Source organism: Oncorhynchus tshawytscha, linkage group LG26 (genome assembly GCF_018296145.1).
Source record: "Oncorhynchus tshawytscha isolate Ot180627B linkage group LG26, Otsh_v2.0, whole genome shotgun sequence".
Taxonomy (NCBI): Eukaryota; Metazoa; Chordata; class Actinopteri; order Salmoniformes; family Salmonidae; genus Oncorhynchus; species Oncorhynchus tshawytscha.
In genome coordinates this window covers 41,025,478-41,048,109 of record NC_056454.1, presented here as the reverse complement: position 1 = coordinate 41,048,109, position 22,632 = coordinate 41,025,478, and the positions used below count along the sequence as shown (strand labels likewise).

The window sequence follows — 22,632 nt, the reverse complement described above, 5'->3', positions numbered from 1 at the left end:
TCAACTGATCAGAGGAGACTGAGTGAATCAGTCCTTCGTGGTCGAACTGCAAAGAAACTACTTCTAAAGGACCAAAATAAGAAGTAGACTTGCTTGGACCAAGAAACATGAGCAATGGGCACTAGACCGGTGGAAATCTGTCATTTGGTCTGATGAGTCCAAATTTTAGATTTCTGGTTCCAACCGCCGTGTCTTTGTGAGACGTAGAGTACTTGAACAGATGATCTCTGCATGTGTGGTTCCCACCGTGAAGCATGGAGGAGGTGTGGGGGTACTTTGCTGGTGACACTGTCTGTGATTTATTTAGAATTCAAGGCACACTTAACCAGTATGGCTACCACAGCATTCTGCAGTGATACTCCATCCCATCTGTTTTGTGCTTAGTGGGACCATCATTTGTTTTTCAACAGGACAATGACCCAACACACCTCCAGGCTGTGTAAGGGCTATTTGACCAAGAAGAAGAGTGATGGAGTGCTGCATCAGATGACCTGGCCTCCACAATCACCTGACCTCAACCCAATTGAGATGGTTTGGGATGAGTTGGACCACAGAGTGAAGGAAAAGCAGCCAACAAGTGCTCAGCGTATGTGGGAACTCCTTCAAGACTGTTGGAAAATCATTCCTAAAGTAGCTGGTTGAAGGAATGCCAAGAGTGTGTAAAGCTGTCATCAAGGCAAAGAAAGGGTGGCTACTTTGAAGAATCTCTAATTTATTTGAATTTGTTAAATGCTTTTTTGGTTCTACATGATTCCATATGTGTTATTTCAAATCAAAAATATATTTGAGATTCTTCAAATTAGTCACCCTTTGCCTTGATGACAGCTTTGCACACTCTTGGCATTCTCTCAACCAGCGTCACATGGAATGCTTTTCCAACCTTGTGTGTTCAAACTTTTGACTGGTACTGTATATAAAACACTAATCGGGATTTACTTAAGTTTTCAACCCCCTGAGTCAATACTTGTTAGAATCACCATTAGCAGCAATTACAGCTATCAATTTGTTTGTTGATCAATGCTACACAGCCATTTTCAACTCTTGACATTGATTTTTAAACCGATTTTTTTTTTTTATGTCAACATTGTAACTAGGCCACTCGGGAATATTAAATTTAATCTCGGTTAGAAACTCCAGTGTATATTTGGCCTTTTTTTTTAGGTTATTGTCCTGCTGAAAGGTGAATTCATCTCCCAGTATCTGTTTGGAAAGCAGACTGAATCAGGTGTTCCTCTAGGATTTTTTTCTGTGCTTAGCTTTATTCCATTTATTTTATGATAAACACCGTAGTTCTTGCCGATGACAAGCATACCCATAACATGATGCAGCCCCACCATGCTTGAAAATTTGGAACGTGGTACTTAGTGAAGTGTTGCGTTGCATTTGGCTAAAACATAACGCTTTGTATTCAGGTCAAAGTTCATTTCTTTGCCACATTTTTTGCAGTTTTACTTTAGTGTGTTGCAAAAAATGCATGTTTTTGAATATTTTTTTATTCTGTAAAAGCTTCCCTCTTTTCACTCTGTTAATTAGGTTATTATTGTGGAGTAACTACAATGTTGTTGTTGATTCATCCTCAGTTTTCTCCCATCACAGCCATTAAACTCTGTTTTAAAGTCGTCATTGGCCTCATATTGAAATCCCGGAGCGGTTTCCTTCCTCTCCGGCCACTGAGTTAGGAAGGACACCTGTATCTTTGTAGTGACTGGGTGTATTGATACACCATCCAAAGTGTAAGTTAGTAACTTCACCATGCTCAAAGGGATATTCAATGTCTGCTTTTTTATTTTTTACCTATCTACTAATAGGTTCCCTTCTTTGCGAGGCATTGCAAAACCTCTCTGGTGTTTGTGGTTGAATCTGTGTTTGAAAATCACTGCTCGACTGAGGAACCTTACAATTATCTGTATGTGTGAGTTATAGAGATGAGGTAGTCATTCAGAAGTCATGTTAAACACTTATTGCACACAGTGAGTTCATGCTACTTATTACGTGACTTGTTAAGCACATTGGTACTCATGAACTTATTTAGGTTTTCCATAACAAAGGGGTTGAATACTTTTTGACTCGAGGCATTTCAGCTTTTCATTTTTAAATAATTTGTACAAAATTCAAAAACATAATTACACTTTGGTGTGATGAGGTGTAGGCCAGTGCCCCCCCCCCCTATGGCTCAACCCACAGCCTATAGCTGTACCTCCACCACTGGGTTCTCACGGCACAAATTGATTACGCCACACGTTTTTTCCCTCTCTGCCTCTGCATTTCGTGTGAGATGAATGTGACAGACTGATTTCTGAGAAGTGGTAAAAAAAAAGTGGAATCTTCCTTCATGAGAATTCCAGTTCTACAATTGCATGTATAAATATCCCTTAAAAATAACCAATCTGTCACAATTTGTGTTTGAGGAGGAAGTGGTTGGTTTGAGAAAATGTTCAGATGAATCTTATCTCGTACATCATTCAGAGGGGAAATGTTAGAGTAGCTCAACGGCAGGGAAACCTAGTGGGAGCTACATTATATACATCAGTAGAAACACTCATCAGATAAATGTGCTGCTGTGTCTATTAGGTCACATTCTCAGACCAGACGTGAACACACACACACACACACCAGACGTGAACACACACACACACACACATACAGAGTGTTTTGTATTGCTGTCCTTGTGTGAGGATCAAATAATGAATTACCATCCAAAATCCTATTTTCACTAACCCTAAATCTAACCGTAATTCCTAACCTTAATTATAACCCTAAACCTAAACTTTTGATTTTCCTTGTGTGGACCGGCAAAATATCCACCTTGTTTTAATATCCTTGTGAGGACTTCTGGTACCCACAAAGATAGTTAAAAACACAGTGTTTTCAGTGTGACACCCTCGTCAAAGGCACTAAACCTCTCCAAGGTGATTATTTACACAACTGGCAATTAATTTTTATGCCTTCTATAAGCAGCTTGTGTGTGTGAACTCCGTTTGAGAGTTTAAATGTTGCGAGGCAGAAAAAGGCTCATGCCAGTTAGAATGGAAACAGATAAAGTAGGCCTATGTGGTTTCTTAGATGACTCCTCGTTTCCTCTTTCAGAGACCGAGAGAGAGGGAGGGGTTTCCACACTGACGCCATTTTTAATTTCCACTCTTCTTCCCTCTCCATGGGTCAGCACATGATTAGCAGGAGGACTGAGCAGAGTGTTGTTCATCTGAAATTAAAAGCTAATGGTCATATCTGGATGTGACGATAAAGCCCTTGTCTGAAGAGGATTAGGCACAATTCAAATGTCAGTTTTCTTATATAATTGGAGTTTCCCTTCTCCAGAATCTCCACCACGTCTGACCACTCCAGTGTGATTCTAAGAAATGGGCACATGTCACAACTGACTGATATGTATCAAACTGACTGACAGCAGTTGCTGATCAGTTCCTGTCCAAATTCCAAAAGCCTTTTCCAAACGTTCTCACGCTTTTCTATCTGATCAATACCATTAACAAGACAAGTCAATGTCTGGTTGTGAGTTAGGACTGACACATGCCTTGACAGACAGACGGCCTGACACATGCCTTGGCAGACAGACGGCCTGACACATGCCTTGGCAGACAGACGGCCTGCCTTGGCAGACAGACGGCCTGACATGCCTTGGCAGACAGACGGCCTGACACATGCCTTGGCAGACAGACGGCCTGACACATGCCTTGGCAGACAGACGGCCTGACATGCCTTGGCAGACAGACGGCCTGACACATGCCTTGGCAGACAGACGGCCTGACACATGCCTTGGCAGACAGACGGCCTGACACATGCCTTGGCAGACAGACAGACGGCCTGACACATGCCTTGGCAGACAGACGGCCTGACACATGCCTTGGCAGACAGACGGCCTGACACATGCCTTGGCAGACAGACGGCCTGACACATGCCTTGGCAGACAGACGGCCTGACACATGCCTTGGCAGACAGACAGGCCCTGACACATGCCTTGGCAGACAGACGGCCTGACACATGCCTTGGCAGTGTTCTTAGCAACACAGCCTGAAGAACAGAGGGTCACTTGTGTGTGTCTATAATTCACTCTACCCACACTGCGCCAGGATCCTCTCCATTTTAAAACTTGGAAGTCTCACAGAGCCCACAGAGGAAGTTTTTGTGTCCAAGTCTATGAGATGCATCGGAAACTAGTCGTAAAGAATTCACAAGGGCTAACTTCCTCCCAGACTATTAGCAATCTCCAGCAGCCTGAGCTTGAGCAGCTCTGGGGCATTTTCTACAGCTCTTCTAATGAACAGAGGCTGATTCACTTACAGCCTATCAATCTCCCTGGAACTCCTTAGCTGGTTCCCCCTGCCTCTTCCTGCATGTTGATTCCCCTCTGGAGGTAGCCGACTGTAATCTGCCCGGCCATTAGTTGCCCATCAGGGTAGGTATGATGCCTTTAGTTGGCTCTATCGTTGGCCATAAGTGGGTCGCAGGAGCAGCAGGGGGCCCCCTCCATGACACACCTGGCTTCCCCTCCGCGACAGCTGCCACACAGGAAGGTGCAAGGTCAAGGTGGATGCGGGAAGAAATTTGCTGCGTGATCAGAACACGGCCCCCTAACATTTAAACCTGCTAACGTAAGCAGAAGAAAATCTGGAGAATGTGCTGCTTTAATCAAATGGATGTTTCTTTTTTCTGAAAGTCATGAGTCTAGTGCAATGGGAAAGAGAGGGTCTCTTGTTTTCAATCCGAGCCTCTTGAATGATGTTGTATAACCAGTTCCCCCTCTCACAGCATTGTACTGGATGACTGATCAAATGTTAAACGTGCATCGCTTTAGGATGGTTTTAATGAATGAATCGTAATGTATTTTGATTTGACCAATACGCTGTATTATTAGGCTGTAGCGTAGGGTTATATTTGTATCAGTTTATATGTCGTGACAGAGCCGAGAGTCATCATATCATGAGACCTCATGAGGACACAGGCCTTCTGGGGGCACAGACGTCATAATACTTAACGTCAGGAGGTGCGACACACAAGGCCAGCCCAACCCTATAGATGCTGTAAAGAGGTCAATCGAATTCGACCAAAACAATGGAAATTAGGGATGCACGATATATTGGTGAACATATCGGAATCGGACGATTATTAGCTAAAATGTCCAACATCGGTATTGGCCCGATGTTAAAAACTGTTGTCAAAGTGCATACCTATATTACGTAGGTACATGATGTCATGATGCCAAGTAAAACTTTGAGCTACACGTGCAACACAGCATTCTTAACCTAGCCCACAATGTCTGATGTGTGGATCGAGCAGTCAACAAGTCGAACAGTCATTTGAAAGAGTAAGAAAATTTCAGCGAGACAACTCAAAGGCAAAATCCATTACAGTGCCTTGCGAAAGTATTCGGCCCCCTTGAACTTTGCGACCTTTTGCCCCATTTCAGGCTTCAAACATAAAGATATAAAACTGTATTTTTTTGTGAAGAATCAACAACAAGTGGGACACAATCATGAAGTGGAACGACATTTATTGGATATTTCAAACTTTTTTAACAAATCAAAAACTGAAAAATTGGGCGTGCAAAATTATTCATCCCCTTTACTTTCAGTGCAGCAAACTCTCTCCAGAAGTTCAGTGAGGATCTCTGAATGATCCAATGTTGACCTAAATGACTAATTATGATAAATACAATCCACCTGTGTAATCAAGTCTCTGTATAAATGCACCTGCACTGTGATAGTCTCAGAGGTCCATTAAAAGCGCAGAGAGCATCATGAAGAACAAGGAACACACCAGGCAGGTCCGAGATACTGTTGTGAAGAAGTTTGAAGCCGGATTTGGATACAAAAAGATTTCCCAAGCTTTAAACATCCCAAGGAGCACTGTGCAAGCGATAATATTGAAATGGAAGGAGTATCAGACCACTGCAAATCTACCAAGACCTGCCCGTCCCTCTAAACTTTCAGCTCATACAAGGAGAAGACTGATCAGAGATGCAGCTAAGAGGCCCATGATCACTCTGGATGAACTGCAGAGATCTACACCTGAGGTGGGAGACTCTGTCCATAGGACAACAATCAGTCGTATATTGCACAAATCTGGCCTTTATGGAAGAGTGGCAAGAAGAAAGCCATTTCTTAAAGATATCCATAAAAAGTGTTGTTTAAAGTTTGCCACAAGCCATCTGGGAGACACACCAAACATGTGGAAGAAGGTGCTCTGTTCAGATGAAACCAAAATTGAACTTTTTGGCAACAATGCAAAACGTTATGTTTGGCGTAAAAGCAACACAGCTCATCACCCTGAACACACCATCCCCACTGTCAAACATGGTGGTGGCAGCATCATGGTTTGGGCCTGCTTTTCTTCAGCAGGGACAGGGAAGATGGTTAAAATTGATGGGAAGATGGATGGAGCCAAATACAGGACCATTCTGGAAGAAAACCTGATGGAGTCTGCAAAAGACCTGAGACTGGGATGGAGATTTGTCTTCCAACAAGACAATGATCCAAAACATAAAGCAAAATCTACAATGGAATGGTTCAAAAATAAACATATCCAGGTGTTAGAATGGCCAAGTTAAAGTCCAGACCTGAATCCAATCGAGAATCTGTGGAAAGAACTGAAAACTGCTGTTCACAAATGCTCTCCATCCAACCTCACTGAACTCGAGCTGTTTTGCAAGGAGGAATGGGAAAAAATTTCAGTCTCTCGATGTGCAAAACTGATAGATACATACCCCAAGCGACTTACAGCTGTAATCGCAGCAAAAGGTGGCGCTACAAAGTATTAACTTAAGGGGGCTGAATAATTTTGCACACCCAATTTTTCAGTTTTTGATTTGTTAAAAAAGTTTGAAATATCCAATAAATGTCGTTCCACTTCATGATTGTGTCCAACTTGTTGTTGATTCTTCACAAAAAAAATACAGTTTTATATCTTTATGTTTGAAGCCTGAAATGTGGCAAAAGGTCGCAAAGTTCAAGGGGGCAGAATACTTTCGCAAGGCACTGTAAAACCAATATAATGGAATTCATTGCCCTTGTCAATCAACCATTCTCTGTCGTGGGTGATGTTGGCTTTCAACGACTGGTCGAGCACCAGGGCACACTACCAAGTACGCTATTTTTCAGATGTTGCCCTACCGGAGTTACACAGTGATAGCGTCACTGCTATTAGCTTCACGACAAACATACCATTGAACACCATTTGGGTCTTTTGCGTGTCAAGAAAAGTTACAGTAGCACTGTCAAAGCTGAACAAAAAAAGTCTGCAAACACTGGCCACAAACGATGTTTACAATACTGCGTTGGTAATAAAGCATCATTTGCTCGACGGCAACTTCTGGGGTAGCTAGCTTTAGCTTGGTACCTAGCTAGCGCCAATACAACCAGCCTGAAAACAATGACCAGTTGAAACTGCAGTCATTTTCATTATTCTTAGCAATGATTTAAGAATCCTTGTGAGTAAGTATTAGTTAGGTTGTCGCTTGTTGTTCACCTATTGAAATTGAACTTCAGTTCATGAAAATAAATAGCTAGCCAGCTATTTAACCGTGTTGCCCAAAGCTAACGTTATAAGAAGCCAGCTAGCGTCATCTGGCTAGTGAGGCTCGACCGGACCTGGTTATGTGTTTTGAAGCTAGCCACAATAAGGATAAGGCACAATAGTGGAATTTGCAGTTTACCTTAAAAATTTTTTTTAATGTCATTGGGGCGACAGGTAGCCTAGTGGTTAGAGCTTTGGACTCATAACCGAAAGGTAGCAAGCTGACAAGGTAAAAAAATCTGACTTGCCTAGTTAAATAAAGAGAAAATAAAAAATGCAAATTAATACAAATAGTGGAATTATGCTATAGTTTTATTTTGAAGGCAAACCGCAAAGTCCACTATTGTGACTAGCTTCCCATAGATGGGTCTGACCACCATTAATCAACTAAGAACTGTCTTATAAATTAGGGTTCTTTTAGATGATACCTAAATTATGTAGTTTTGTTATGTTTTTGGGGAAGAACATTGTTTGCATCCATGAGCTAGCTAGCTTTTTTTTATGACCAGCACTGTAGGTGCGCTTGACAACTTAACAAGCATCACAGCATACATATTGATGAATCGTTGGGACATATGAAATGCAAGTGATAGTGTAATCAATGTGTAATAACTACAACCAAAAAATATTATTATTATTATTACGTGATATGCAGTCATATTCAGTCCTGATTGGTCAAATAGAGTTATTTGACACATCAAATAGTGTTATTTACACGTATCTTTTTTGACACACAAAGACCCAAACGGCATTCCATAGAAATCCTGAACAAATGAACAACAAAACAGCACAGCAAGTAAGTGAAAGAAATAGGTTTTGATGATGATTTCATCACGGCCAGATGTGATACAGCCTGGATTCGAACCGGGGACTGTAGTGACACCTCTTGCACTGAGATGCAGTGCCTTAGACCGCTGCGTCCATGTGTGTGTTAACTATTTAACTGTACTAGGATGCTTAAAACGCAGCTAAAATATTGGTGATCGGTATAGGTTTTTTTGGCAAGGAAAATATTGGATATCGGTATCGGCCAATACTGTCATATCGGTGCATCACTAATGGAAATACCATGAGAACTCGTGGGGGAAAGAAACCGAGTCTCCTTATTGCCAACGAGCTAAATTACCCTACATTTAGGCTATTGTTAATGTGTATTTCACACTATGTTGAGGTAAAGAGTGTAATGCTTGTATGAATGTCAACCCCAATACATGTTCATGTCATCGTTACCAATAAACTGCATTACAGTTCACATTGACGTTGAATACCACCACCAATTTCTGTATGCTAGCTATGCTAACTATCTTATACGAACGGGAGTTAGCATTTAGCAGTCACTACTTCTAAACCTGAAAAGGGACAAGTTCTACATGTTATGCAGCTAAAACATCCACATTTATCCACATTGGACTTAAGTAACCACATTGGACCTGTTACAATACAATACATCATCCCATTTTTTTAGATCAGATTTGTTGGTGCACATTCAATCTGTTGTTCCGTTGACTCCTTTACCATGTCTATGGCTGCCGCTCTGCTCGTCTCATCTAGCTGACCTTTTGAGCACTGTTTGTGTGCTCAGAATACGTTAAACTTGATGTTCTAGGAAAGGACTGAAACTCTCTCTTGTGTGAAACCCTCGGTTGTAAACTGCATCTCCCCCCAACACTATCCCCCAGCCTCCACCCCCTGTGGGCCGCTGGCCACTCAGCTATGAATGGCCTTGAGAGAATGAATGGTTTCTCCAAGGAGTTGATTATTGCAATTTGCATAATGGTCTTGCTTGGGAGTGACAGGCAGAGTGGAGGCTGAAAGTGAAAAGGGCATACACACAAAACATTTCCCCACAGTAGGAGCAGGAAAAGAGGAGGGGGAAAGGAGGGGATGGAAGAGAGATGGGAGAGCACAGCACAACTCAAAAAGTGCTATTTATGGGATTGTATGAAATGTATATATTTTTTTGAGGGTCTGAGATGATGGCTGTCTGGGACAAATAGTACTTGCTCTCTGGGAGCCATCAGACTGTTAAATAATCACCACTAGCTGGCCTCCACCCAGTACCCTGACCCGAACAAAGATTTGACTGAGTTACAGTTCATATAAGGAAATCAGTCAATTGAAATAAGTTCATTAGGCCCTAATCTATGGATTTCACATGACTGGGAATACAGATATGCATTTTGGCCACAGATACCATAAAAAAGGTAGGGTGTGGATCAGAAAACCAGTCAGTATCTGGTGTGACCACCATTTGCCTTATGCAGCGGGACACATCTCCTTCACATGGAGTTGAACAGGCTGTCGACTATGGTCTGGAGAATGTTGTCGCACTCTTCTTCTATGCGAAGTTGGTGGATATTGTCCGGAACTGGAACACGCTGTCGTAAACCTCAATCCAGAGCATCCCAAATATGCTAAATGGTTGGAATGTCTAGTCAGTTTGCAGGCCATGGAAGAACTGGGACATTTTCAGGTTCCAGGAATTGTGTACAGGTCCTTGTGACGTGGGGCTGACCTTGCGTTATCATGGTGAAGCATGAGGTGATGGCGGAGGATGAATGGCACCACAATGGACACGGATCTGTAGTGACTCCTTTAATTGTCCCCAGCACAAGGTGCACCTGTGTAATGGACATACTGTTTAATCAGCTTCTTTACATGCCACACCTGTCAGATGGCTGGATTATTTTAGCAAAGGAGAAATGCTCACGAACAGGAATGCAAAAAAAATTGTTCCCAAAATGTTTGAGAAATAAGGCTTTTGTATTTGTTTGACCTTTTATTTAACTAGGCAAGTCCGTTAAGAACAAATTCTTATTTTCAATGACGGCCTAGGAACAGTGGGTTAACTGCCTGATCAGGGGCAGAACGATAGATTTGTACCTTGTCAGCTGGGAGATTTGAACTTGCAACCTTTTGGTTACTAGTCCAACGCTCTAACCACTAGGCTACCCTGCTGTGTATCTGGGATCTCTTATTTCAGCTCATGAAACATGGGACCATCCCTTTACATGTTTATTCAGTAATAATAATCATGGAACACTGGTCACTAATTTTCACATACTGTTTTACCCACTTCGTATGTACTCTATTCTAGTCAAGGCCTATCATATTTAGCTATTGCTGTACATATACCATTCTATCCTACACACACACATACATATATATATATATATATATATATATATATATCTACATATTCTATCCATATACTGTTCATAATGACTTTATCCTATGTGTTTATAGTCCGTGCTCTGACATTGCTAATATTTCTATATTTCTGAATAGCATTATTTAACTTTTTAGATTTGCGTGTATTGTTAGATATTACTGCACTGTTGGAGCTAGGAACACAAGCATTGTTAGATATTACTGCACTGTTGGAGCTAGGAACACAAGCATTGCGCTAAACCCGCAGTAACATCTGCTAAATGTGTGCGACCCAATATGATTTGATTTTGATTTACAATACCAGTCAAAAGTTTGGACATACCTACTCAGTCAAGAGTTTTTCTTTATTTGTAATATTTTCGATATTGTAGAACAATAGTGAAGACATCAAACTATGAAATAACACATTGGTCATTGTCTTGTTGAAAAACAAATGATAGTCCCACTAAGCGCAAACCAGGTGGGATGACGTATCGCTGCAGAATGCTGTGGTAGCCATGCTGGTTAAGTGTGCCTTGAATTCTAAATAAATCACAGACAGTGACACCAGCAAAGCACCATCACGCCACCTCCTCCATGCTTCAGCGGTGGGAACCACACATGCGTGTCTCACAAAGGCAGTTGGAACCAAAAATCATCCGACCAAAGGACAGATTTCTACCAGGTCTAATGTCCATTGCTTGTGTTTTTGGGCCCAAGCAAGTATATTTTTCTTATTGGTGTCCTTTAGTAGTGGTTTATTTGTAGCAATTCAACCATGAAGGACTGATTCACACAGTCTCCTCTGAACAGTTGATGTTGAGATGTGTCTGTTACTTGAACTCTGTGAAGCATTTATTTGGGCTGCGATTTCTGAGTCTGGTAACTCTAATGAACTTATCCTCTGCAGCAGAGGTAACTCTGGGTCTTCCTTTCCTGTGGCGGTCCTCATGAGAGACATTTTCATCATAGCGCTTGATGGTTTTTTAGACTGCACATGAAGAAACGTTCAACGTTCTTGAAATGTTGGATTGACTGACCATCATGTCTTAAAGTACTGATTGATTGTCATTTCTCTTTGCTTAATTGAGTTGCTCTTGCCACAAGATGGACTTGGTCTTTTACCAAATAGGGCTCTCTTCTGAATACCACCCTTACCATGTCACAACACAACTGATTGGCTGAAATGCATTAAAGAAAGAAATCCCACAAATGAATTTTTAACAAGGCACACCTGTTAGTTGAAATGCCAGGTGACTACCTCATGAAGTTGGTGGAGAAAATGCAAAGGGTGGCTATTTGAAGAATCTCACATTTAAAATGTATTTTGTTTGTTTACTACATGATTCCATGTGTGTTATTTAATAGTTTTGATGTCTTCACTATTATTCTACAATGTGGAAAATAGTAAAAATAAAGAAAAACCCTTGAATGAGTAGGTGTGTCCAAAAGTTTGACTAGTGCTGTAAATAACAAATTGATTCATTGTAGCTTTATGGTCGGTCATTGTCTCTTCACTGACCTTATTCTCACAGATGAATGAAACATTTTAGACAGGTCTTCAGTAGACGCCAATGGGATATTTCTTGTTTCCGTTCAATATGATATGTGATGATGGCGGTTCAAAATGTTCAAGGTCAATAGTGCAACAGCGAATGTCCTCAGAAACAATGAGCAGGAAACAAATTGCGACTTGGAGTTTGTGTTGTCATTCTTCACCACATTCGTATGCTCAGTCTTTATCTAGCCCAACTCTTTGCTCAAATGAAATGAAGCATAACGGTGATCTCTCCAATTTTTGGTGCAGCTGGTGTTGAATGGTGCTTACATCCGCCTACAGAATAAGCCTAACATATGTATTGGACAGACATTGTGTGAGAGACATCAGTCAGTGATCCTTCATTGGATTTGCAGCCAGGGGAAGAGTGTGTCAGCCTAGTCCAGGAAGGTTTATGGTAGAGTTAGGACATGGAGGGTGTCTTTTACAGAGACAGAGACATTGCTGCTCTACAGACACGGCATGGTCGCCGTAGAGATGATGTGTCAAATCTTTTCAAGTCAGTCTGGCGTCGCTCATACAGAATAACAGTTCTGAAATGTATTCTTCTGGAATTAAACATGTACAAGAGTTAAAAGGCCCGTTGCAGTCCAAAACATGATTTTTCTGTGCTTTTATATGTATTTCTACACTGAGGTGGGAATAACACAAGGCAGTAAATTAGTTAAAAGACCAATAAGAGAGAAAATGCCGAAACACTCTGCCAATAGCAGCTAGTTCAGGTTTCCCCTCCCAACTCAGGCCACTTCCGGACACTCCTAGCAAAATTCTTGCAATAAAATTGTCCTTTGTTTTAATTGAAAACAAATCACAGTAAGGTACTTACAAGCTGTAGGTCAGAATCAAATCAAATGTTATTTGTCACATGCTCTGAATACAACAGGTGAAATACAACCTCAGTGAAATGCTGACTCACAAGCCCTTAACCAACAATGCAGTTGGTTAAAAATAGGTAAAAGATAAGAATAACAAATAATTAAAGAGCAGCAGTAAATAACAATAGTGGGGCAATATACAGGGTGGTACCAGTACAGAGTCATTTGAGCTACCCACAACCCCTAAACACACCCTCTTAAAAAAATAAGCATTATTTTTTTCCCTCTTCTGTGTGTTCTGTCCATGTATATGTGCTGTCCTAGATACTAGTACAGCAAACCTGTAGTGTTGCTTTTTCTTCTACTGTTCGAGCTATGAACCGTCGTCTCTCCTGTTTTTGTTTCCTTAAACAAGCCTCTCTGTTCTTAGTTGTATTGTTGTGCCTGAGTTGTCACACGCTAGCTGTCGACCTGGGTGGATCTCAGTGGGGATTCCCCATAGTGACTCCTCCTTTTCTACTGTAGCTGCTGTCTGATGATTGACTCACTGCTTCTGATCCCTGTGCTTTGCCAAGTAGGTGCCTCGTGAAAGCTAGCTACTTCACTTAAAAAAATAAATATGCAGGGCTCTGTTGGCAGCGCTCACCAGCCGTCTTTCCCTATCAGCTCACATGAAGATGAAGACGCTCTCATCTCTAAATCTGCATTTGATCACCTGTTTCTCTGTGGCCAGTGTAAACTGCACTACAGCACCTTGCTGGAGCAGGAAAGAGACATCTCCTGAGATTCTTCTGGGCTTTTCTAATATCCTGTTGATAGTAGAGAGGCAGAGGGGTGAGGGGGAAGGACTGGTACGTAGGGGGGAGGATGGGAGACAGAAAGGCTGCTGGGCTGTCTGTGTTTGTAATAAGCCGAGTGCACCGGAGGAGCCTACCGGTGAGGCAAGCACTGGGGTCAAGAGGCCTGCTACGCACACACGGGAGCCCAGGCCCAGTGTTTGGAAGCTTTGCTTACTGGAGTAAGCAATAATGGAAGTACGGTTCCGGAGCGTTCTCCCTGCCGGGAGGAGAGGAGCAGAGGCCTGAGCGGCCGGCCTCCTGTTGCTTGACGGAGCGCCAACTCACTGGGCTTTGCTTTGTCCTCCTCTCATTGGGATGGGAGAAGACAAGCCTCAGCTGTGGCGCCTCACATGTTGAGCATCAGTGAACAGCATCATAGTACACACACCGCTTTAGATTTATAAATGAAACCATTTGGGCCTCCCGAGTGGCGAAGCAGTCTAAGACACTGCATTGCAGTGCTAGAGGTGTCACTACAGACCCGGGTTCGATCCCGGGCTGTATCACAACTGGCTGTGATCGGGAGTCCCATAGGGTGGTGCACAATTGTCCCAGCCTCCTCCGGGTTAGGGGAGGGTTTGGCCGTGGGGGGTTTACTTGTCTCCTTGCGATCTAGCGACTCCTTGTGGCAGGCAGGGCGCCTGCAGGCTGACCCCGGTTGTCAGGTGAACGACACATTGCTCCGGCTGACTTCTGAGTTAAGCGGGCGGGTGTTACAAAGCGTGGTTTGGCGGGTCATGTTTTGGAGGATGCATGACTTGATCTTTGCCACCCGAGCCCATATTATTGTGTACATATGTATCACATACTGCTCTTTCCATACAATATGTATCATATCGCATACTGCTCTTTCCATACAATATGCGTGACTCGTGAGCCGTAATATGTCATCCCCAAGGCCTTAAGTCACTAATCTTTTTCCACATCCTGTAGCCGGTCTCGTGTACTTGTGTACAATTCTCAGAACCTCCATATGACAGGCTAAAGACACCTCAGAGTAGTAGGACGAATGGACAATGTACTCTTAATATGGGCGAGTTGGTTTACTTGTACCTCTTTGTGTGAGAGGTTACATTACCATAATGACTAAGTACAGCAGGGTAGAAGGCTGTGTGTGTTCATGGAATAAGTACTGCTGTGACTGCACAGCACGCTGGAATTAGTCCCTGGGGTCCCCTGCTATGTCTCTGTTCAACTCAGCACTTCTGCACATACAGGCCATCTTCTGCTGTTCTTCATTTGCGAGGCCTGTGATGTTTTGCGATAACTCTTCAAAAAGCTACAGAAAGCCTTCCATATGGATCCATCAGGTTTAAACTGAAGGGGCGTGACCTCCATAGCTTAGGTAATGTAGCCGATCCCTAGAGGGGTGATGTTGTGAAGACGGGGCTTTACCAACGTGTGTGTGTGTGTGTGTGTGTGTGTGTGTGTGGATTCAATCAGGGAGTTAACATGGAATTATCTTCTCCCCAGTCAGCATGTAGGTTTGTCTGTACTCCCCATTAATTTTCATTCTTGTCAGATGGAGCACTTGTTGCCCCTTCTGGATGTGCAAGTTTGTTAGCTGAGTTCTGATGTCAATTGTACTGTATAGTAGGGTTGGCCGTTATCCAGATTTAATTACCGTTCCTGTACCGTACCCGGGTATGTGTGTCACCGGCAGTGCACACAAAGGGCGTTATTTCTTTCCAAAGATAAAAATACATAATGTTAACAAATGCTAGCAAATTACTAGCGGATTCTAGATAAATATTAACAAGTGCAAGTGAACATACAGTACCAGTCAAAAGTTTGGACACACCTACTTATTCAAGGGGTTTTTCTTTATTTTTTAAACATTTTTTTTACATTGTAGAATAGTAGTGAAGACTATAAAAACTATAAAATAACACATATGGAATCATGTAGTAACCAAAAAAGTGTTAAACAAATCAAAATGTATTTTATATTTGAGATTCTTCAAATAGCCACCCTTTGCCTTGATGACAGCTTTGCACACTCTTGGCATTCTCTCAACCTGCTTCACCTGGAAGGCTTTCCAACAGTCTTGAAAGAGTTCCTACATATGCTGTGCACTTTTTGGCTGATTTTCCTTCACTCTGCAGTCCAACTCATCCCAAACCATCTCAATTGGGTTGAGGTCGGGTGATTGTGGAGGCCAGTTCATCTGATGCAGCACTCCATCACTCTCCTTCTTGGTAAAATAGCCCTTACACAGCCCGGAGGTGTTTTAGGTATTGTCCTGTTGAGAAACAAATGATAGTCCCACTAAGCGCAAACCAAATGGGATGGCATATCGCTGCAGAATGCTGTGGTAGCCATGCTGGTTAAGCCTTGAATTCTAAATAAATCAATGTCACCAGCAAAGCACCATCACACCACCTCCTCCATGCTTCACGGTGGGAACCACACATGTGGAGATCATCTGTTCACCTACTCTGCGTCTCACAAAGACATGGAGGTAGGAACCAATAAGGGCAGATTTCCAATGGTCTAATTTCCATTGCTCGTGTTTCTTGTCCTAAGAAAGTCTCTTTCTATTGGTGTCCTTTAGTCGTGGTTTCTTTGCAGCAATTCTACCATGAAGGCCTGATTCACGCAGTCTCCTCTGAACAGTTGATGTTGAGATGTCTGTTACTTGAACTTGAGGTATTTATTTGGGCTGCAGCGTTCAAATGAACTTATCCTCTGCAGCAGAGGTAACTCTGGTTCTTCCTTTCCTGTGGCGGTCCTCATGAAAGCCAGTTTCATCATAGCGCTTGATAGTTTTTGCGACTGCACTTGAAGAAACTTTCAAAGTTCAAGTGTTCCTGGATTGACTGACCTTCATGTCTTAAAGTAATGGTGGACTGTCGTTTCTCTTTGCTTATCTGAGCTGTTCTTGCCATAATATGGACTTGCTCTTGTACCAAATAGGGCTATCTTCTGTATACCACCCACCCTTACCTTGTCACAACACAACTGATTGGCTCAAATGCATTAAATTCCAGAAATGAACTTTTAACAAGGTACACATGTTAATTTGTTTCCAGAGTGGCGCGGTGGTCTAAGACACTGCATCTCAGTGCAAGAGGCATCACTACAGTCCCTGGTTCAACTCTAGGCTGTATCACATCTGGCCGTGATTGGGAGTCCCATAGGGCGGCACATTGGCCCATATTTTCTTATAACTGCATTGTTGGTTAAGGGCTTGTGAGTCAGCATTTCACTGAGGTTGTATTTCACCTGTTGTATTCAGAGCATGTGACAAATAACATTTGATTTGATTCTGACCTACAGCTTTCTGCCCTTTCAAAGGTCCAATGATGCTGTTTTTATCTCCAAATCAAATCATTTCTGGGTAGCAATGTAAGTACCTTACTGTGATTTGTTTTCAATTAAAACGGTCAAAATAAAAATAGCTTCTTTGCAAAGGACAATTTTATTGCATGAATTTTGCTAGGAGTGTCCGGAAGTGGCCTGAGTTGGGAGGGGAAACCTGAACTAGCTGCTATTGGCAGAGTGTTTTGGCATTTTCTCTCTTATTGGTCTTTTAACTAATTTACTGCCTTGTGTTATTCCCACCTCAGTGTAGAAATACATATAAAAGCACAGAAAAATCATGTTTTGGACTGCAATGGGCCTTTTAACTCCTGTACATGTTTTATTCCAGAAGAATACATTTCAGAACTGTTATTCTGTATGAGCGTTGCCAGACTGACTTGAAAAGATTTGACACATCATCTCTACAGAGATCTGTCATTGGCCAGGTTGTTACGGTCAGCTTCCTTTCTGTGTTGCAGACCCTGGTTGGACCGTAATGACCGCACGCTTCCAGTTGCCTGCTGGCAGATCTTACAATGTCCGGGCGTCAGAGCTGGCACGCGACAGGCAGCACACTGAGGTTGGCTGCAACATTCTTCTCTTGGACAACACTGTCCAAGCCTTCAAAGTTAATGTAAGTATCACAACAAAACAAGCCCTTTTAAAAAGTGTATATGTGTGGAAGCCATGAGATGCTAAATGTGTTTATGTTAATTAACGGTAAATTACCATGAGACCGACAGTTATTTGCTTGACAATCACCGGCTGACAATTTCGTGACCGCCACAGCCCTAGTCTTGAGTCAATAACTATTCAACCCCGTAGTTATGGCAAATACGAGTACAATACGAGTACAAATTCGCTTAACTACTCGCATAATAAGTTGCATGCACTCAGTCTGTGTGCAATAACAGTGTTTAATGTGATTTGTTATGAGTCCCTCATCTCTGTACCCCATACAATTATCTGTAAGGTTCAACTGTACATTTCAAACACAGATGCAACTACAAAGACCAGGGAGGTTTTCCTATGCCTCGCAAAGAAGGGCACCTATTGGTAGATGAGTAAAAAATAAATAAACACACATTGAATATCCTTTTGAGCATGGTGAAGTTATTAATTACACTTTGGATGGTGTATCACCCAGTCACTAAACATTTTGCCAGAGAGGAAGGAAACCACTCAGGGATTTCACTATGAGGCCAATGGTGACTTTAAAACAGAGTTTAATGGCTTTGAAAGGACAACTGAGGATGGATCAACTAAATTGTAGTTACTCTACAATACTACTGTAATTGATATAGTGAAAAATGAGTAAGCCTTTACAGAATAAAAATATACAAACAGGCATCCTGTTTGCAATAAGGAACTAAAGTAATACTGCAAAGAAATGTGGCAAATTAACTTTGTCCTGAATACAGAGTGTAATGCTGTTATTGTACAATCCAGGTGTGCAAAACTCTTAGAGATTTACCCAGAAAGACTCACTGCTGTAATCGCTGGAAAGGGTTATTTAACATGTATTGACTCAGAGGGTTGAATACAATATTGTTATTGTATTCGATATAATATTGTTTTTTATTATTATTATTTATTTATTTACAAATGGTGGAATTTTTCTTCCACTTTGACATTAAGAGTATTTTTTTTTTTTTGTTGATTGTTGACAAAAAAATGACATCTAGTTTAATCCTACTTTGTAACACAACATGGAAATCTAGTTTAATCCCACTTTGTAACACAACATGAAATCTAGTTTAATCCCACTTTGTAACACAACAACATAATCTAGTTTAATCCCACTTTGTAACACAACAACATGAAATCTAGTTTAATCCCACTTTGTAACACAACAACATGAAATCTAGTTTAATCCCACTTTGTAACACAACAACATGAAATCTAGTTGAATCCCACTTGTAACACAACAACATGAAATCTAGTTGAATCCCACTTTGTAACACACAACATGAAATCTAGTTGAACAACATGAAATCTAGTTGAATCCCACTTTGTAACACAACAACATGAAATCTAGTTGAATCCCACTTTGTAACACAACAACATGAAATCTAGTTTAATCCCACTTTGTAACACCACAACATGAAATCTAGTTTAATCCCACTTTGTAACACCACAACATGAAATCTAGTTTAATCCCACTTTGTAACACCACAACATGAAATCTAGTTTAATCCCACTTTGTAACACCACAACATGAAATCTAGTTTAATCCCACTTTGTAACACCACAACATGAAATCTAGTTTAATCCCACTTTGTAACACAACAGAATGTGGCAAAAGGTGTGTGATTACTTTCTGAAAGCACTGTATGTTCCTCCTGATCCATTGTCACGGGCTGTTACTCTTAACCATGTCGAAAGCATTACATGGCCATGTCCCAGAATAGCTATTGGAATCGGTTGGATTTACTGCAGCCCTATTGTTCAACACTCCTCTTTGGGTCATAGATCTTTCAGGGCTATCTTTCTCCTATAAGATACCCAGGACTGTAACACCACAACATGTTGCAAATCTAAGATGGAAATGTCCCCCATCCGTTCCTTCCGTCCTCTGCAGGGTGGTGGGGGTTGAGGCCAGGGCTACAGCCCTAGCTCTCCTCACTGTGAAATGCCTGACATTCTTTCTCACATAGTAGCTTCCCTAAGGGCTGTCCATTCAAGTATATACTCGCTCACAGGCATGTCTTTCTAGCCACACACACACACACACACACAGACTGGGTGCCAAAAAATCAGTGTTCAGAGTAGGGATGGGTATCGTTAAGATTTGAACGGTATTACTACTCTTACTGATGCTGCTTATCGATCCGGTACTTTAACGGTATTCCTATTGTTTTTTTGGGGGGGGTTACGAGAGGAAAAAACTAAACAAATTACGATCATAATTAACATTTGCTTTATTTTCTGAAATGTAAAATATATCAAATAAACAATTATTTACAGCAAAATAAACAGCAATGTTTTTGAACAAATCGCTAATTATAGACTAATGTTGTGGCGATGGAAATGCAAAACAAATTAAAACAATATTTTCCTGCAAAAGAAAATAGTGGTATAGAGCAACACTGGTGGGGCCTGCAGGTAGGCTGCAGAAGGACTATACAGTGGTATAGAGCAACACTGGTGGGGCCTGCAGGTAGGCTGCAGAAGGACTATACAGTGGTATAGAGCAACACTGGTGGGGCCTGCAGGTAGGCTGCAGAAGGACTATACAGTGGTATAGAGCAACACGGGTGGGGCCTGCAGGTAGGCTGCAGAAGGACTATACAGTGGTATAGAGCCTGCAGGTACACTGTGTGGGGCCTGCAGGTAGGCTGCAGAAGGACTATACAGTGGTATAGAGCAACACGGGTGGGGCCTGCAGGTAGGCTGCAGTGGTATAGAGCACGGGTGGGGCCTGCAACACGGGTGGGGCCTGCAGGTAGGCTGCAGAAGGACTATACAGTGGTATAGAGCAACACGGGTGGGGCCTGCAGGTAGGCTGCAGAAGGACTAACACTCCTTAGCAGTTCTGGAGAAAGATCAACATATTTGCCTTCTCTGGCAGAAGATGGGACCTCCCCTGGCTTATTGTGTTCCCTGCAGTCAAATACCCTCTCTAGGGGTGGAGGAGGCTTGAGCACAGAGGTAGCTTGTTGTAATGTTTGTGAGGAGGGGCAGAGAATCTCTTCTTCTACCACCACTACACAGGATCTTCAGCCGTGGAGATGGGAGGCAGGCCTTTGTAGAGCTCCACCTCTAGGTCAACACCCTCACTGAAGGTGAGGGACGAGGTGTCCTGTTGGATCGTCAACCTCAACTTCCTGTCCTCCTCTGAGAACAGCTCCTCCAAGGATCTCCTCTAGTTCTTCTCCTTCAGACTCCTCCTCCTGTTGCTGGTGCTCTGTATCTGTCTGCTCCGGCTCCTCTGACAGCCCTGGTGTTGCTCCTGTCACATTGGCCTCAACAGTTGCCTTCCTCAGCCTGTCCCAGGTGGCGTAACTCACCAGCCTCCCTTGAAATCTGGGGTCCATTGCTGTGGCCTCATGCAGGAAGGCTTGAATGTCCTCATCCTGATAGCACTCGGAGAGGTTCTCCCAGACATTGTCTTTGATGGTTGTCACTAACGTTGTATCTTCATGCTTCACAGTGTAGTGCTCTTCCAGTTTGTGGAAGATGGGTTTGATCTGTCCACAGGTCGCATTCTTTTCACACGACACACACAGTGTGGATGTATAGAGGATTCTCATGAGCTGGACAAACTCCTCAGTCTTAAGGAAGTCCTCGTCCTTCAGACGGTCCAGGTTGTCCTTGGTCGTTGCTTTTCTCACTCGTGGATCCAAGGCCGCTGCTTGGATCACTGCCTACTGCTCCATGAATCTCTCTTCCATCTGGTCCTGACATCAAGGATGAGTGAGTGTTGCGGAAGGTCTGAAACAACAACAAAAAACAACATACATTTAATTACCGCACACTTGGATATTGAATTAAATTGTTAAATGTGAGAATTTCAAAATAATACTGTAATAGATTGAACTGGCTTCTTACCAAGGAGCTGCTGCTTTTCCTTCAAGACTGGTTTGGACATCGAGGATCTCTTGCACCACATGACCACTGCTCTGATTCAGGCTGCCCATTTATCAATGGAAGTAATATTGTAGATTTTATGTGCTGCTAGATTTACTATGTGCACAAAGCTCTTGATGGCAACATCCATATTGCCAGCAATATCAACAGTCACAGCTACAATATTTCTCGGCTCTGTCTCAAACTCTTCCTGAATGTCTGAGATCTCCTCTGCCACTACTTCGCCAGTTTGCGATTTGTACACTGTCCTGGTGTGGAGGACCTTCTGTTGTACACTGTCCTGGTGTGGAGGACCTTCTGTTGTACACTGTCCTGGTGTGGATGACCTTCTGTTTTACACTGCCCTGGTGTGGAGGACCTTCTGTTGTACACTGTCCTGGTGTGGAGGACCTTCTGTTGTACACTGTCCTGGTGTGGAGGACCTTCTGTTGTACACTGTCCTGGTGTGGAGGACCTTCTGTTGTACACTGTCCTGGTGTGGAGGACCTTCTGTTGTACACTGTCCTGGTGTGGAGGACCTTCTGTTTTACACTGTCCTGGCTTGTGTACTGCACTGTAACAGAGAGATAGTGGTCCTGACAGAGGCTGGTCCACCCGTCTGATGTGATGGCCAGCTTTGGCACGTCATTCAGCTCAGTGATCACATTGGCCTTTTCTACACCACACCAGGTAGGAATGAATATGTCTCTAAGATAACTCCTGGAGGGAGGGGTATATTTGGGTTGAGTGTGGAGGACACTCAAGTGCCTTGCTCATCTCCCTACAGTACAAAAACTTTTTTCATGTGTTGAATTATCATTATTGTATTGTGGAGTGATGGGACTAACATACAACCCTTTTATATTAC

General features: G+C 42.5%; 1 protein-coding gene across 3 annotated transcripts in view; it reads left to right on the top strand.

Moving 5' to 3' along the window:
• LOC112224873 (tyrosine-protein phosphatase non-receptor type 4-like) overlaps nucleotides 1–22,632 on the top strand; it is a 102,189-nt gene that overhangs the window by 15,987 nt on the left and 63,570 nt on the right. For 2 of the 3 annotated variants that reach the window (XM_042306640.1, XM_042306642.1), the window contains exon 2: nucleotides 17,675–17,829. In XM_042306640.1, the coding sequence (XP_042162574.1) occupies nucleotides 17,692–17,829 (138 nt within the window). In that variant the 5' untranslated portion in view covers nucleotides 17,675–17,691. Of the gene's footprint in view, nucleotides 1–17,189; nucleotides 17,241–17,674; nucleotides 17,830–22,632 lie in introns of all 3 variants that reach the window. The other variant, XM_042306641.1, reaches the window with a different exon arrangement.